Source organism: Lygodium microphyllum, chromosome 16 (assembly GCF_053477565.2).
Source record: "Lygodium microphyllum isolate KBCC chromosome 16, Lygodium_microphyllum_v1.1.10, whole genome shotgun sequence".
NCBI classification, from domain to species: domain Eukaryota; kingdom Viridiplantae; phylum Streptophyta; class Polypodiopsida; order Schizaeales; family Lygodiaceae; genus Lygodium; species Lygodium microphyllum.
In genome coordinates, this window is record NC_141150.1 from 102,298,125 (window position 1) to 102,314,263 (window position 16,139).

Consider the following 16,139-nt stretch of genomic DNA (forward strand, 5'->3'; position numbering starts at 1 on the left):
ATTTTTTTTCTATTGTCTATGTTTTTCCTTTTGGTTTTTTTTTTAAAGTTAGATTTTAGTTTTTTTCTTTTTAGTGTTTTTCTTTAAATATGGTTGTCGAGTGATATTACATAATGAAAAAAAATAAGAAAAGAACACATCCCCGGCCCATGCGCATGCGCGGGCAAGGGTAAAAAAATTTGCAATGACGGACTCAAATGGACAAGAACAGGGACACGCAAGCCATGGGCACCACGGGGGCGTCCCGGGGCGCGTAAAAGCAAAAACAGGCACATTCATGCGCAAGGTGAGAAACATGATTAATGGGAAAAAGAAAGAAAAATTAATAAAAACCAAACCATTTGTCAGATCAAAAATCTGTAAAAAGGCAAAATGGGTTGGGAGACGAGGGGAAAATGTTGGAAACATGCAACACGGGTTCCGAGGCAAAATCAAGGTGTCCACATGGAAAAAACGCAAAAAACAAACCTGAAAACACATATGGGCATTAATATCGAAAAATCCGCGCATCGGAACGAAGTACGGAAAAAAGGAAAAGTGTGCAGAACAAGGTGTCCGACAACGCTATCATGGCAAAACACAGTTCCGATCGAGATAGGACATGTTCACATGGAAAAAACTCTAGAATTGGACCGGAAAATGGACTCGAAAATTAATACGTGAAGAACTGTGCATTGGAATAGCAGGCGAAAAAAAGGAAAAATGTCCGAGAAAAAGGAATTCACAGGATTGGAACAACAAAGCTCTATGTGGGGGAAATTAGGAAAGGTTCACATGGAAAAAACACGAAAAATGCATTAAAAAACACTCGAAAAAATTAATAACTATAAATCTAGTAATTGGAAGAGGGGGGAGAAAAAGGGAAAAAGTGGGGGAAAGGCTGGAGGACACGGTTGTCAAATCAAATTGGAATTCTGGTGAAAATTGGGCAGGTTCACATGGAAAAATGTGAAAAATAAGAACGAAAAAGACTCGAAAACTCGCAAAATTAATAATGGAGGAACCGTGCATCAAAATGACATGGAGTAAAAAGAAAAATGTCAGGGGAAAGGGGTAGGACAGTCTTGGCTCATCAGATTAGGGTTCCAAAGAAATAAAAACACGTTCACATGGAAAAATATCCAATTTATGGGAATTGCTTCAAAAATTAATAACTTGAGAATCGTCTGTCGGAACAGGGGTTGGTAAAAAGGAAAAATAGGCAGTTCAAAGGGACGAATAGGGCTGTAAGGTTGGATTGACTTTTCGATGAACGTAAGGTCCATTCACATGAAATAAGCGCAAAACCCAGAATAAGGACAAACGGTCACAGAACAACCCCTAGGACATGGTGAAATAAAACGTAAGGATAGGGAAGGGACCCCATCAGGGTATCATGATATCATGGCATAGATGCATGATTAGAACAGGGTGTATGCATGGGGGTATGCCACATGGACGAGCAGGGACGCGTCCCCACACTTAAGACCTTAACAGGGAGGTTAAACCAAACATCAAAGACTTGGTTCCTCACATCAGACCAACCACAAACGTCCCCACACTTAAAACATGACCAATATTGAGAAATAAAAGGTGTAGGATTAGAAAAACTTGGCCCATATTGCCGAAAAGGAATGTCGACTATCGATGTTGCGTCTGGTGTCGTCGTCGGCTGCAGGAGGTAACAAGGTGTCTTCATAGAACACATTCTTCGGCCATCATGGCAGGGACCAAGCAGCAGCACCCAGGGAGGTAGCTAGTTGAAAGAATCACAGGAAATTCGTCATTGGCGAGGGATATTACACTCAACTCACGATCACTCATATGGAATGAAAGAACAGTCACTCACCCCATTACTAATATCACTCGAGGAAATACACACCCGGTTTAGGAATCGACAAAGGAATGGTGCAGAGGGAGTATGTCATGGTGCACAATTAATGGTGCATCGGTGCATTCAACCCATCTGGCATAGGTGCAAGGAGAAAGGCCAGGGAGCCTTGTAGTGCAGTGTATAAAGCAGAGTGATGTGTCCTGTGCTAATGGCAGAAACCCAATCCGTGGGTGTATAGGAAAATAGGAACATACCTGACTCCAAAGGTCGAAACGTCCCTCAATCCTCACCTCTCGGTAATTGATTGAAGAAACTCCAGTCACACTCAGCCCACCCTCTGTCTCACGCTCCGTTGAAAGATACAGAGGGCAGCGATTTCCTGAAACCCATTGATGATATAGGAACCAGAACCCACTTCTTTTGAGCAAGCCATGGGAAAAGAAAAATGGGAGAAACTCATGAATGAAGAAATGGATGCCTTGGAAGCAAATGCTACATGGGAGTTGGTACCTTTGCCTAAAGATAAGAATGCAATTGGCTGTAAGTGGGTTTATAAGGTGAAGCACAATGCAGATGGTTCTGTGAACAGATACAAGGCAAGATTAGTAGTCAAGGGGTATGCACAAACATATGGCATTGACTATGAAGAAACATTCACTCCGGTTGCAAGGATGGCAACCGTAAGAGCAGTCATTGCTATGGTTGCATCAAAGGGATGGTCTTTACATCAGATGGATGTAAAGAATGCCTTCTTGCATGGTGATTTGCAAGAAGAGGTCTATATGGAGTAGCCACCAGGTTATGTGCATGTTGTTCATCCTGAGTTTGTTTGCAGGTTGAAGAAAGCCTTGTATGGCTTGAAGCAAGCACCTAGAGCATGGTCTAACAAGATAGGACAGTATCTTGTCACTATTGGCTTTCAGATTTCCAAGGCAGATTTCCCACTTTATGTGAGAAAAACAGAGAAAGGTATTATGCTGCTTGTCATTTATGTTGATGATTTGATTATCACAGGTGATAGTGATGAAGATATCCTTCATGTGAAAATGCTATTGAAGCAAAAGTTTGAGATGAAGGATTTGGGAGAGCTGCATTATTTCTTGGGCATTGAGGTGATTAGATCACCAAGTGGGATATGGCTCTTGCAGAAGCAAAATGGATTGGACATGCTGTCGAAATATGGGATGACAGGCTTAAGCCTATTTCAGTTCCTTTGGAGCAGAATGTGAAGTTGAGCACAGATGCAGGTGAGCTTGTCGAAGACCCTACTATGTACAAACGCATAGTAGGAAGTTTGATTTATATGACTATTACCAGGCCATATTTGAGCTATGCTGTTGGATTGGTAAGTCAATTTATGCAGGCTCCAAGGAAACCACATTTGGATGTGGCTAGACGCATACTCAGATATGTGAAGTCCACATTGCAGTATGGACTATTTTATGAGACTGGGGTTCAGATACAGTTGCATGGATACACTGATGTTGATTGGGCTGGTAGTATTTCTGATAGACGATCTGCCAGTGGATATGTGTTCTCTTTTGGGAGTGCTATTGTCACTTGGAGCAGCAAGAAACAACCTACAGTTGCCTTGTCGAGCACAGAGGCTGAGTACAGGGGTGCAGCAATGACTGTATGTGAGGTAGCTTGGTTGCATAAGCTACTTTATGATATGCATCAGCCTACAGATGGGCCAGTTGTCATTTATTGTGACAACATGAGTAGTATACACTTGGCAAATAACCCAGTCTATCATGCTAGAACAAAGCACATTGAGGTGCATTATCACTATGTGCGGGAGAGGGTTTTACTAGGTCTTATTGATCTAGTTTATGTCAGCACAGAGGATCAGGTAGCTGACATATTCACGAAGGCATTGGACGCAGAGAAGCTGCGCAAGTTCAGAGACCTGCTTGCTATGCAGGAATTGGGATTGAGCTCGAGGGGGAGTGTTGAGATATCGAGCTCCACTCGTGATATGCCAAGGTGACCGTTGTGCATTTATGTCACCGACTTGTCAGTTGCAAATGCAGTTGGTACACCGCCCATGAATAATAGCTAGATGACAGCTATCCTTATCTACTCTAGTTCATGGCTCAGTTAGTATGCCACCTTAGTTAGTTGAGTTTGCTTTTGAGACCCATATATAGGGTTCTCCTATTTCTATGTACTAGAGTTCTTTTTTGGCTTACACAACTAAGAAGAGAAAAACTGTTTTCAGCCTCCACCCTTGTGTGTATTCCCCCATTGTGCAAGCAAGAAAGCTACAAGTGAGACTCCTTCCTTCTCTCCCACAATCTTGACACCAGTCGCAACGAGGGCAATTCGAGCTCAACATGAAAGACGGCTTCTGTACCATACACTAGTTGGAAAGGGGTCTGTCCTGTAGTTGCCTTATGGGAGGTTCTGTGTGCCCAAAGGGCCTCTGTAAGTCGATCGTCCCAGTCGCGACGATGTGCGGCAATTGTTCTTGTCAGAATCGAGCAAAGGTTGCGATTGGTGACTTCAACTTGGCCATTGGATCTGGGGTAATAGGGAGTGGACTTAGGATGGCGGATCTTATACGATTCCGTCAGCTCCTCCATGATTTTGCTAAGGAAATGAGTACTTCTGTCACTTACCAGCTCAAGGGGACTGCCAAAATGGGTGATAATATTCTCGTACATGAATAGTGCGACACTATTACCATCGTCCCGCTTTAGGGCTTTAGCTTCACACCACTTTGTGATATAATTTGTACATACTAAGATGTATCTGTTCTGCTTCCATCTAGTAGGTGGATCAATGGGACCCATGAAATCAATCCCCCACTTCTCAAACGACTTTAGGGGAAGAATGGGTTGCAGTGGCATGGCACTTGTTTTGGTGGGTTTTCCCATTCGCTGACAAGCATCACACCTTTTATAGTAATCATATGCATCCTTGTGGAGGGTCGGCCACTAGTATCCTGCTAATAGAGCCTTCCTGGCTGTCGCTTCTCCTGCGAGGTGTCCACCACATGGTTCGTCATGGCATGCTTTCAATACTATGCTGATTTCATCCCTTGCAACACATCTTCGCAGCACTTCATCTTTGCCTTTCTTGTACAGTGCATCGCCTAACAAAGTGTAGGGGGACTGATTCTAAGAGAAGCTTCTTCCGCTCACGACTTGAGAGGCCAGGAGGATATTGTTGAGTTGCCAAGAGGTTGGCTATGTTTGCATATCAGGGAGTAACTGTCTCAACTAGAAACAAGGAAGCATCAGGAAGGTTTGGATCATCCTGTTCCTCTTCTTCTATTTGAGGGATCTGTGATAGATGATCGGCTAGGACATGGGAGCGGCCAAGCTTAGTGACTACTTCAAAGTCGAACTCCTGGAATAGGAGCAACCATCTCATCAGTCGTCCTTTAACATCTGCTTTGTTCATCAAGAAGGACAGGGCTTCATGATCCACATAGAACTTGAAATGTGTGGACAATAGATAGTGTCGAAACTTCTCCAGTGCAAACACCATTGCCAAGCACTCAAGCTCTTTCACTGTGTAGTTCCATTCCCTATCAATGACCTTTCGACTTGCATAATATATCGGTTGATCTAATTTAGAAGGGCCCTTTTGACATAGGACAGCACCTAGCCCTTCAACTGATGCATCTGTGTGCACATGGAACTCTTTCGTCCAATCAGGAGGCTATAAAATAGGTGCTTGAATCATGCACTGTTTTAGGGTATTAAAGGCCTCTTCACAGTCATCTGTCCAAAGGAAATCAACTTCTTTCCTTAGGAGCTTGTGCAGAGGAGCTGCCTTGGTTGCAAAATGTGTAATAAATCTTCTGTAATAGCCCACATGGCCAAGAAATCCTCTCAATTGCTTGAGGTTTGTCAGTGCTGTTAAAGCGGCAATCTTTTCAATCTTTGCTGGGTCTATTGCAATCCCTTGTGCAGAGACAATATGGCCCAATAGAACTCCTGAGGAGATGCCAAAGACACATTTGTCGAGGTTGAGAGAGATCCCATACTCTCGGCATCTATCAAAACATTGCTCTAGGTGTCCCCAGTGCTCACGGATCAAACTATAGACACAGAAGTCATCAAGATACACCTCAATGAAATCATGCAGATGATTTTGGAAGGCAGCCATCATTACTCATTGGAAGGTAGCAGGAGCATTACAGAGCCCGAATGGCATCACTCTGTAGGCATCTCGTGACATGGAGCTGTTGCCGCCGCCTATGGAGCTGGCTACTGCCACCAGACTATTGCGCCATCGCCTCCATCATCATCATCATCATCATCATCATCATCATCATCATCATCATCATCATCATCATCATCATCATCGTCGTCGTCGTCATTGTCAACTTCATCATCGTTATCTTCATTATCCTTCCCATCCACGTCATTTGTCTATGGCCAGATGCTTGGAAGCTTCTTTGGAAGCTTCTATTAAAGCTTTCCTTAGCCCTAGTTCACCCCGTCTCTCGTCTTTTTAGAATCAAGTTTACAAGGCCTAATTCTTGCGAAGGAAAGTAAGTTCGCGAGCAGTAGGGAGTTCAGAAATCGGATAAAAGGGAAAGGAGAGTTGCTGAGTCGAGATCTATGTCATCGATGGCTCCTAAGCAAAAGTCACGAGGCGCATGCGCGGGAGGTTCCACCCCGAGTACGCGAGTGGACAACGCCCCGATTCTTAATGCCCAGGTTCCGATAACATTCCCGCATGAAAGGATTCATTATGCATGTCTTTAATTCATGTAGGAAAGTTTGAATACATTGGAAAATTTATATACTCACATGGAATTACCAAGTTAAGTTGCATGACGAGTACTTGCATGGTCATGGTAGTTGCATTCTTGAATGCATATTGCATAAGTTAAAAGGTGGATTTGTCTAAAGGCATCCTTGTTGCCTCGCGAAAAGAACAGCGCATAATGCACTTAGGTAATAATTTCCTAGTTGTGACTCGTGTATGAGATAATCTTAGACGCCCATTGAATGATGTCCAAATAGTCGCAATGCATGGAAAATTGCATGCGAAGATGGTTACATTTTAGGTCGGGTTAAGTGATAAAAGTAAGGATTAAATCAATGAAGGACTCATGGTAATCGCTCATGCATGGAGTTCTTTTATCAAAACTTGAATGCATCTTCATTAAAAATATTAAAGCTTTGATTTTGTTGCATCAATGTAAGGTTTATAAGAGTTAGCTCTGAATTGTCCATCATTATAGTTTAGGGCAAGGAAAAGTAACGATCATTGTAGATCTTATAGCTGTATAGAAGGAAAAGGTCTATGGCCTCGCATATTTGCATGGAATGTTATATCTTGCAGTTATTTACATCTTTTAGGGAAAGTATTTACATCTTTTAGGGAAAGTATTTGCATCTCTAAGGAAAGATCACCTCTTGTGTAAGACAACTAGATCAATTAGGTAAATCACTTGTAATTGTGTAACTCACATGGGATTCATAAAGCGTAAATAGTTAGTATGATGAACACCTCAATGTGCTAGATAGGGTTAAGCTATGTTAAAATTTTGCCTAGTATCGCACTTAGGATGCCAACCTAATATTTCCGATCTCAAAGGTCCTACTCACATTCACAGAATGTTAGGGTTAGCTAAACGCCCATGCAAGAATGATCTAGGGTTCTCACCCTAAGGATCAATTGACCAAATACTAGACTTTCGTATGAATTTAGGAACCCTAGGGCCAAAGCATTATCGGCCTAGTAGGGTTAAGGTTGGGATGGGTCAAGAGGACTCCCAAGCCCTTATCTTGATCAAAGGTATTCTTGATCAAGAAAGACCGTACAAAGAAAGATATAATCCCACAAGTCAGATACTGACACAAGCTGCAACGTTGTACAATTTTGTGTCTAAATCACAAAATAGTATTGCCACTCCTTAGAACAAGGTTAGCGAGTTCTAAGTACAAGTCTAATTTTCTAGAGGATGAGTAGTCATCCTACTACATCACCCTCCCTTGGGGCTGATTTGCTAAGTTAGGGTATTTATGAATTGCCTAGCAAGCAATTGACCAATCAAGTGAGGACAATGGGGTTGTCCATGATTTATTGACCATAATATATGGAAACCTAAAGTAGTGACAATTTGGGTTAACAGGGTATAAACCCTAACCCAAGGAAAGAGGGTAAACAATCAACTCAGCTTACGAAACCCTTGGGATCTTGCCAAGTCGAAATTGATCCAGGATTGAATGCTGGAAGCATTCGGGAAGAAGGAACTACACCTTAGTAGTTGGCCGTACAAACGACCACTGGAATGTTCTTGATTGTACATATAGGTGCATTGTTTGTACTTCTTTGCTCAAGGAACTAATTCAGGAAAAACATCTAATGCTTCAAGTTGAGGCCTGGAGGGAGAGGCAGTTTCAGTTACCTCCGACTGTCTACCTGACCCTATCCAAGGGGGTTGTTAGCCACGCCGAGTACGTGGACTGAACCCGTTGCGAGGGTCTCTCCGTGGGTGCTACTTGGAATAGGAGGACGCCTGGGTGCCAGGGGAGGCTCTGGCCGTAAATCCCTTGCCTCTGGATCCTGCACAAGAGGCCGAGGTGACTCGAGATGGGATCTTGAGGCTCGCATACTAGTCAATGGGCGGAACTTGGAATAGCGATCCTTGAGGATTGCTGGATAGCCTTCGGGCGGATTATATGATGTATTCCAAAGACTGATAAATAAAGATCAAATGTTGAAAAGGAAACTTGCTTGACATTGTTTTTCTATGTCAGTACCTAAGTTACATGAAGTAACCAATGTTTAATTGGTTATTTAAGGAAGATCTTTTTGCTTGTCAAACTAAATGTGGTAGGTAATTAGATAACTAAAGCAACCCGAGGAAAGTGCGATGGATGTGACCTTGCGTCCGTCCTATGAAAGGGTGGTCCCGGTTGGCCGGGAACTTTTCTCAAAGGAATCGACAGCAGGATAACAATGACCTAGAATTTACAGTGCTAGAGTCCCGATTTATATTGTTATAGGGGAACGGAATGGGACTATGCCTGACGGGCAGAGAGGTCGAGCTTCACATCCCTCTCGTTTCCCATTCTCCTTGAACCAAGTGCAGTATAAATCCACTTCAACCTTGATGTTTCTGCGTAAAGTAGTTCGTCTGGGGCTCCACGCTAGCTACCTTCTAAGAACTTGACCATTAGGGAAACCCTGATTCAAGTGGATCCTAAGTAGGAACGGCTGGAATGCTTCCGCTTCGTGGCAGACTCGGGAAGACCTAGATCGCAAACCCCGTGACATTCCTTGGGAGTGCCAGGTGGCGCTTTCTAGACTTTCTTCCCGATGGGCTGCTAAGACATATCCTACAAGTAGACAGGGGGACATGTTACACCCTTGTGATAGCTAATGAGGCAAAACCACAATCTACGGAAAACATTCAAATCATGGGTAGAAGGGTAAAATTAGCATAAGAATCTAATAATGATACCCTCATTCCAAGTATGACACCCACCCTAGTGCTCGGTTCCTTATAGATTAATGCCTTTTAGGAAGGTATTGAAATGCATGCACTTCTTATAGTTGTAGTGTAAGTGTTGGAGTCTCGGGCTAGTTCCCCCATGGAAACTATTAGATTCAATGTGACACTTGCAAATGGCACAAAAGTTCATCCATTTGGAGTGCTAAAAGGTTGTTTGATTAAGATAGCTAGAGTCGAGATTTCAATAAAACTTTATTGTCATGAAGGGTATGGACTATGACATATTGCTACTAAGACCTTGATGAGAGATGCCAAAGTGGTAGAAGACTGGGACAATGGATTGATTCTCTTATGGAATAGAACAGAAGTAATCCTAATAAAAATGGACATCTGAAAGGCCTCACTGATGACTTGGATGCCATCTCTGTAATGCTTAAGGGTGAATCACATAGAAAACCCAACAATGTCCCCCTAACCAAGTACATGCCATGTCGAGAGGATGAGCGTGATTGGACACCTGCTTGCAACCATTGATATACCGTTCTCCGATGACAAGGATGGTTACAAGAAGGTAGTTAAGAAAGCAAGCACCTACAACAAGATTGCGGAAGAAGGCACACCAATGAACAATGACCTACCATTTGTGCCTCATTGCATGATGGCTAGAAGTGCAAGTAAGAAAATGGCTGGGCCATGTTCAATTGAAAAAATTATAGTTGCACAAAATCCTTGAGTATTTGATGACAACACTAGCCAACAACCTTGTGGCCAATCCAAAACCTCTCAGAGATCTCATGGAAGCTCCAAAATGGAAATGGACTAGGGTCCATGATCTAAACCTCTTTTACATTGGGCTCTAGTCAAAGACAATGAGAACTTGAGAATCAATAAGCAAATAGAGGATGAGCCCTCTAATCAAGAGAACTTTGATGATGAATATGTGGACTATGGCTCTAGGAGTGAAACAATCGATGATAAAGTAGAAACCATTGATTATGACACATATGGGTGGATAATTAAGTAGACCATTATGGATTCTAAGTCCCAAGAGACCAATCAGTGCAGGTTGAGAAAGGAGTCAAATGAGTAGGCAATGATCAATCTTGGTTGGAACACCTAGTCTTAGAGGTAGTGGATTAGGAATGGGTTGGACAAAATCAAGCTAGATCTGCAACTCTGTGTGAAATATGCACTATATCTAAACTACAACCATCTGGTGAGACTCTCTCATTTAGTGAAGGATTTAAATTTAAGTCCAAGTCTAAGGTTAGCTCTGATAATGACCCTAAGTTTCCATGACACCCTAAGATTGGTGCACTAAAGGGACCTTCACCTGAGGTGCATAAGGTTGAAGGAGGAGAAGAAGAAGTTGTCTAAGGACATAGAGGACAAGAGACATAAGAAACCCCATGATTTGCCAAAGTGGTTCGCAAAGTTCAACAAAGGCAATCAGATAGTGGTGTTAATAGGAGCCAAGAGATAAGGACATGCCAACTAACCCATCGAGGGGCTTACCAAGGTCAAGAAAGTCAACTTCTCTAGTGAAGGGGAAAAGCCTCGACTTGTGTTCATAGTAGATGACCTGACTGAAGAGGATGAGACTAAGCTCATCTATCTCTTAAACAAATTCTCTTATGTGTTTCCTTGGCCCCATAAAAGAGTTGAAAGATGTTTACACTAGAATTGTGACTCATAACATTCCTATGGTTCCAGACACACCAGTGAAGCAAATACCTTGCACCATGAATCCTAAATATCCTTATGTAATGGAGGAGATTGACAAACTCTTGAGTGCAAGATTCATATATGAGATTAAGTACACTAACTAGGTATCATTCATTTTATTGTACTCAAAAAGAAAAAAGGTCATTCAGGTTACTTTTACCAAGCCTGAGTAAGTGAAGGGTCTAGCTGTTACCTGCATTCATACAAAAGAAAAGGGTAAGAACCATGCCTTCTAATGTGTATTATAAATGTCATCATGGGACCTGGTTGGCATCCTGACTACATCTACAAAGATGCAAGAAAAACCAAACCCTAAGGACTTATCTCACACAAAACCCTAAGGACATACATCACACCAAAGATGTAGAAAAATCAAATCCTAAATAATTATGTCACACCAAAGAGAAAAAATGAAAAAAATACATTTCATAGTCAAGACTATAAAATTGTTTAAATTTTCCTTTACATAAGAAGTAAAATCTTGAAACTTTATGGAATTGTATTCTAGAGTCAAGAAACACCATCCAATATTGAACCATAATGTATTTATTGTAAGTTGTTATGACATAGGTACCAAGTAAAGTTGAAGAGTATGGTTTTGGACCAAATATAAGAACTATGTTCAAGATATACCCAATCCTATCTTATGAAGACATACACATTTTAAACCCAAAACTAGTTGAATTAGATCCAATGGAGTATCCATCACTAAATCACCATTCCTATAACTATTAATAAAAGTCATAAGGTTACCTTGCTAGTCTAAAATCTATCCTTTTCAACCACTCATACTAGACTTTGTGACTATATGTGTGTGTATGTACTCCATAAAGGTGAGCCTAAGACTTGGATGGTGAATTAGTACATGAAAGAAAATAGAGCGAGTCACAAGCAATGTATCCCTTTCATTTAGTCATTTCACGTAATTTTCTGATTGTTACTTTGAAAGAAAATTTTCATTAAGTTGAGGATAGGGATCTTCATTCCTAGGAAGCGCCGAGTGTTGGAAGGGGAAGTAGGGATGCTACAGAAGATGTAAAGGAAACTTTGCATGCCTTCAAACTTGTGCAAAGAAGAGTATTCACTCTAAATTTGGATATGCTTACGAGCATCGAGTAGTATAAAGATTCTAATCTCCAAAATTATTGCCTCACCTTTTTGGGACAAATATATATTAACTTTAATTTGTCATGATACATAATAATAATAAAAAGTCATCCTCCAATATTGGAAAACTCCACGGCATTATAATGAATAGGTGAACTTATAGGGTAGCTATCAATTTGGGGGAGCATACACATTTGTGTATGCTTGTGCCCTTAATAATTAATAAAAGACAACTCAAAAGTTGATAGTTTTGCATATTATACCTAGATGCTATAAGAAGAATGTGAAATGTATTTTAGCCATGAGAAATGTATCAATAAAGCTATTTTTAAAATATACAATGGGTGAAAATGGCAGAGAGGGTTTGAACGCATATGAAAAATAAGTTTAATTCATGCTATAATATGAATACAAAAACTTTATATCAACTTATAAAATGTAAGCCATGTTGAACAAAAAATTTATTTTTAAGTAAATATATGTGTCATGCCATGGATTAATCTTGCAAAAAAGAATAAGAAAGAGAAGTCAATGGATCTTTATGCATGTTTGGTAATTCATACCCCAAAAGGTTTCATAAAAAGACGCTAGAATATGTTCAGACAAGCGTGTATGCTTGTATTTAGCAACAAGAATCCTATATCCCAAACAATCAAGTTAGTACACTCAACAACGATCAGATATCCATCCAAACCTTTGGTTTTGAACATCAAATATCATGTGAGTAGATATTTGAGTGTTTGCGCCTAAAATGAAAGATTCAGGGTAGTCACTAGAGGTGGGAGTGTATGGCCAACACATTCGTCGGCGTCCACTATTGGATGTGTAGATGTACAGATTTGCAATCATGCTTGGTGTGAAAATGTTGCCATCTCGGAAATAGAAGGATATAGGTGGCAGATTCTGATCGTTAGGATAGTCATAACATGTATCAAGTCCTGCAAGACCCGGCCCGGGGTCTCCAAGAAATGGTTGCAAGGCTAATCTCCATGCGTCACGAAAGGGAATGTAGGCAGCGCCAGTAAGTCTAGATATAAACGTTCCGGTGTCAATGACTGTTCCTCCCATCCCTGTGGTAGGGTCAAAATCAAGTGTACCAGCGGGGAGGTGAAGCTGTGAACCTGCAACAATGATGTCTACAACGTCGATGTACCAATAGTTAGGAATCGCATTCGCAAGAAAGTATGTATAGTCGTAAGGACGAGTCGGTGTAGATCCAGCACCAAGGTAAATGAAACCAGAGAGAGGAGGTGCTCCGGGAGGAGCCAGGCAATATGAGAAGTCGGCACCGATGGTAGAAGCTAATTGCTCTGGTACCGAGAAACCATGTGATTTGCCCAACGCCAAGGTACCAGATGTTAGAGTTGGGTTAGCCACGGAATTGCTCGTACCACACCCGAATGCTATTTCATGAATAGTAACATAATCGCCAGGATTTCCATCAAGGTCCCAAAAGCTCATGTCATCGAAGACCAAGCCACCCTCGCTAGTTGTTGCATCCTGGTAGCTGATACATGGTATTGAAATAATGTTAGTTTGCGATGATCCGACAGAGCTGTGGTTAATAAGCACTTAGTCGAAGAGGGAGGATTCATATATAAAACACGACGTGAGCTGTTATCTTTTGGCAAGAGTACTGTACTGGGGTGCGCAGCAGCGATGAGAATGCGCCTAGGCCTATGATTACCGTTCCTCATGGCGGGACGGACTACGTACTACGGGGTAGCTGCTAGCTCCCGGCCTGGAGAAGGCTTACATAAGCTGGTTGCTGGATGGATCAGACGTTCACGACGATATTGCATTGCTATTCTTGTGAGATAAGAGATCATAGTGCGCCAAATTAAGTAATGCTTACCCGGCCGCGTACGAGCAGGAAGCAGAGTCGGCACCGGCACCGAGGTGGGTTTGCTGGACGGCTTGGCAGAAGGGGTCGTTGATGGTTTGGAGGCGGATGGTGGAGGAGCGGGCGCCGTCGAAGACGGGCACGCCCTGGGGGTAGCAAGGCGCGCAGGGCTTGCACTGGATCCAGGCCAGCTCGCTGCCGGTGTCGAGGTAGAGCAGCTGGGGCTGGGGGGGCGTCCCGATCGACAGCACGGCGTAGTAGTCGAAGGTGTGGCCCCGGTGCCACGACTCGCTCCGTACCTCCATCCAGGGCGTCACCAACTCCCGGCGCCGCGCCCCTGCATGGGCGCGCATATCCTCTCTGTTTTCTTCATTCGTCGACGGCGCCCCGCTACTATGGTTGAAGAGGCGCTGCCAATGGTGCGCGGACAGGCATGCGGTCCCCTCCTCCCCGGCCCCCCCGCACTCTTTCGGTCGCAGCGGCGAATGGGCATCGTATACGTGCGACACGCTCATCCGAAGCACGCTGCCGGGCTTTGCCGTGCTGCTGCCTGTAGTCCTGTTCTCATCGGCATGACCATGCTCGAGAGAGAGGCCGAAGAAAACCATGAAGAGCAGTAGTTGCATGCTGATCGATCACTGACACACACACCATCACAATCACAGTCTCTCTCTCTCTCTCTCTCTCTCGATTAAAGGATTACCTACTCTCTTATTCTAAGGCTCTGCCGTCCGGATATTCTCCTAGCTGGTTTTTACGGCTGTTTCTTCTTCGATTCAAGGTAGCATAGCACGCTGCCAGGAACATATGGTACGCGCTCTAAATATATATTGAAAACACTTCAACTTTAGAAGATGGCTCATAGGTTGTATCAATTGCTCGCGGTTTGTATCGACTGCTGAAATTTGTGAGAACAACACCGCATTAACCAGTAGGCTTTAAAGACAAGAAGACAGGCTTCACTAATGGAGTCTTGGACAAGTTAGAGGTAGGTCACCTAAAGATAGCAGGCTATGGTTAAATTTTTTCCATTTTTTGAGGTGTCTTGATGTAAAGTAGGGCTACAGACTTTAGGGAACGTGTAATTCTTACTATTTTTTGCAAAAGAGCTTTTTCCTTTTCTTTCCAAGCTGCCTACAAGCTTCCGTGGATGCTTAGAGCCTCAAATCTCTTGATGATGGCTATTGTTCCATCAACCAACCTTGAAGCTTGATTCTCTATCATTTAAGGAGCTTATGGAACACCTAATTGTTCTAGGCTTGGTAGTCATGATTCACTCCAGCCCTTCAGGATAGGTTAATGATGAGGAGCTACTACTCTTAATTAGCATAATACTTCTCTTCTTTGTCTTTCCTTGCTAGAGAGAGCATTGGTGCTGTAATGACCAGGACAACCATGGATTTTTCACAAAATCTCTTCCAAATTAGAGGGATTTTGACTCATCTGGTCTCAAGATCACTTCACCATAGCCATGCTTGATGCTTGAAGCATTATGGGGCCAAACTTTGAAGGATTGAAGTCAAATTTTGGATACAATCTTATAGGGTAGCCATATTCTACTCTTTCAAGTTCAAATTTCAACAATGATGCATCAAAGTTTGGTCATTAAGATTTCTTACAATGAATTATCATCAATATTATGGTGTACTCATAAGGTTTGAGGTCTATTGGATGACAAGAAGTCACTATTGACTATATCTTGATGATTTCTTTCTTCTATGATGACCTTCTTCAAGAGTGAGCTCTTGGATAATTGGACATTGTCAAGAACCTCATAAATTCTTGATACTAGAGCAATCTTATAGCTTCATTATTCTATGTGGACTCCTCTTTAAGTAATCTTGAGGCTTCTAATTAGAGGCTTATGCTTCTATGCCAATATTTGGGTCAATCTTCGTATGAGTAATATTTTAGAGCTAATTTAAGGTTTATTGACTACATTGAATCATTGATATGCTTATGTCTAAGTGATTCTATCCTATTGGCAAAGAGCTTGGTACATTGTTTATGCTGTGATATGCTTGTGATGATATGGAATCGTTCATGAAGACACTTAAATGCTTATGCTTATATGTTTATGGTGGCAGTGGGTCCATAGCTATACCTATACTTACGATGGAAATGTCTTTCTTATGTTGACAATGGTGGTAAGATGATGTTCATATTGGTAATGCAAATGACCATGTTGGAAATGCAATCGACCCTGTTGGCAATGGTTGGTTCAT

At 42.2% G+C, this 16,139-nt stretch overlaps 1 protein-coding gene across 1 annotated transcript in view; it reads right to left on the bottom strand.

Moving 5' to 3' along the window:
• The window catches only part of LOC148023169 (protein ASPARTIC PROTEASE IN GUARD CELL 2-like), a 57,316-nt gene extending 42,794 nt beyond the window's left edge, over nucleotides 1-14,522 (bottom strand). Inside the window, exons 1-2 of the mRNA XM_087695329.1 lie at nucleotides 13,927-14,522; nucleotides 12,907-13,578 (exon numbers count right to left, since the gene is read on the bottom strand). Of these exons, the coding sequence (XP_087551455.1) occupies nucleotides 12,907-13,578; nucleotides 13,927-14,522 (1,268 nt within the window). The remainder of the gene's footprint in view (nucleotides 1-12,906; nucleotides 13,579-13,926) is intronic.
• Nucleotides 14,523-16,139: the final 1,617 nt, after the last annotated feature.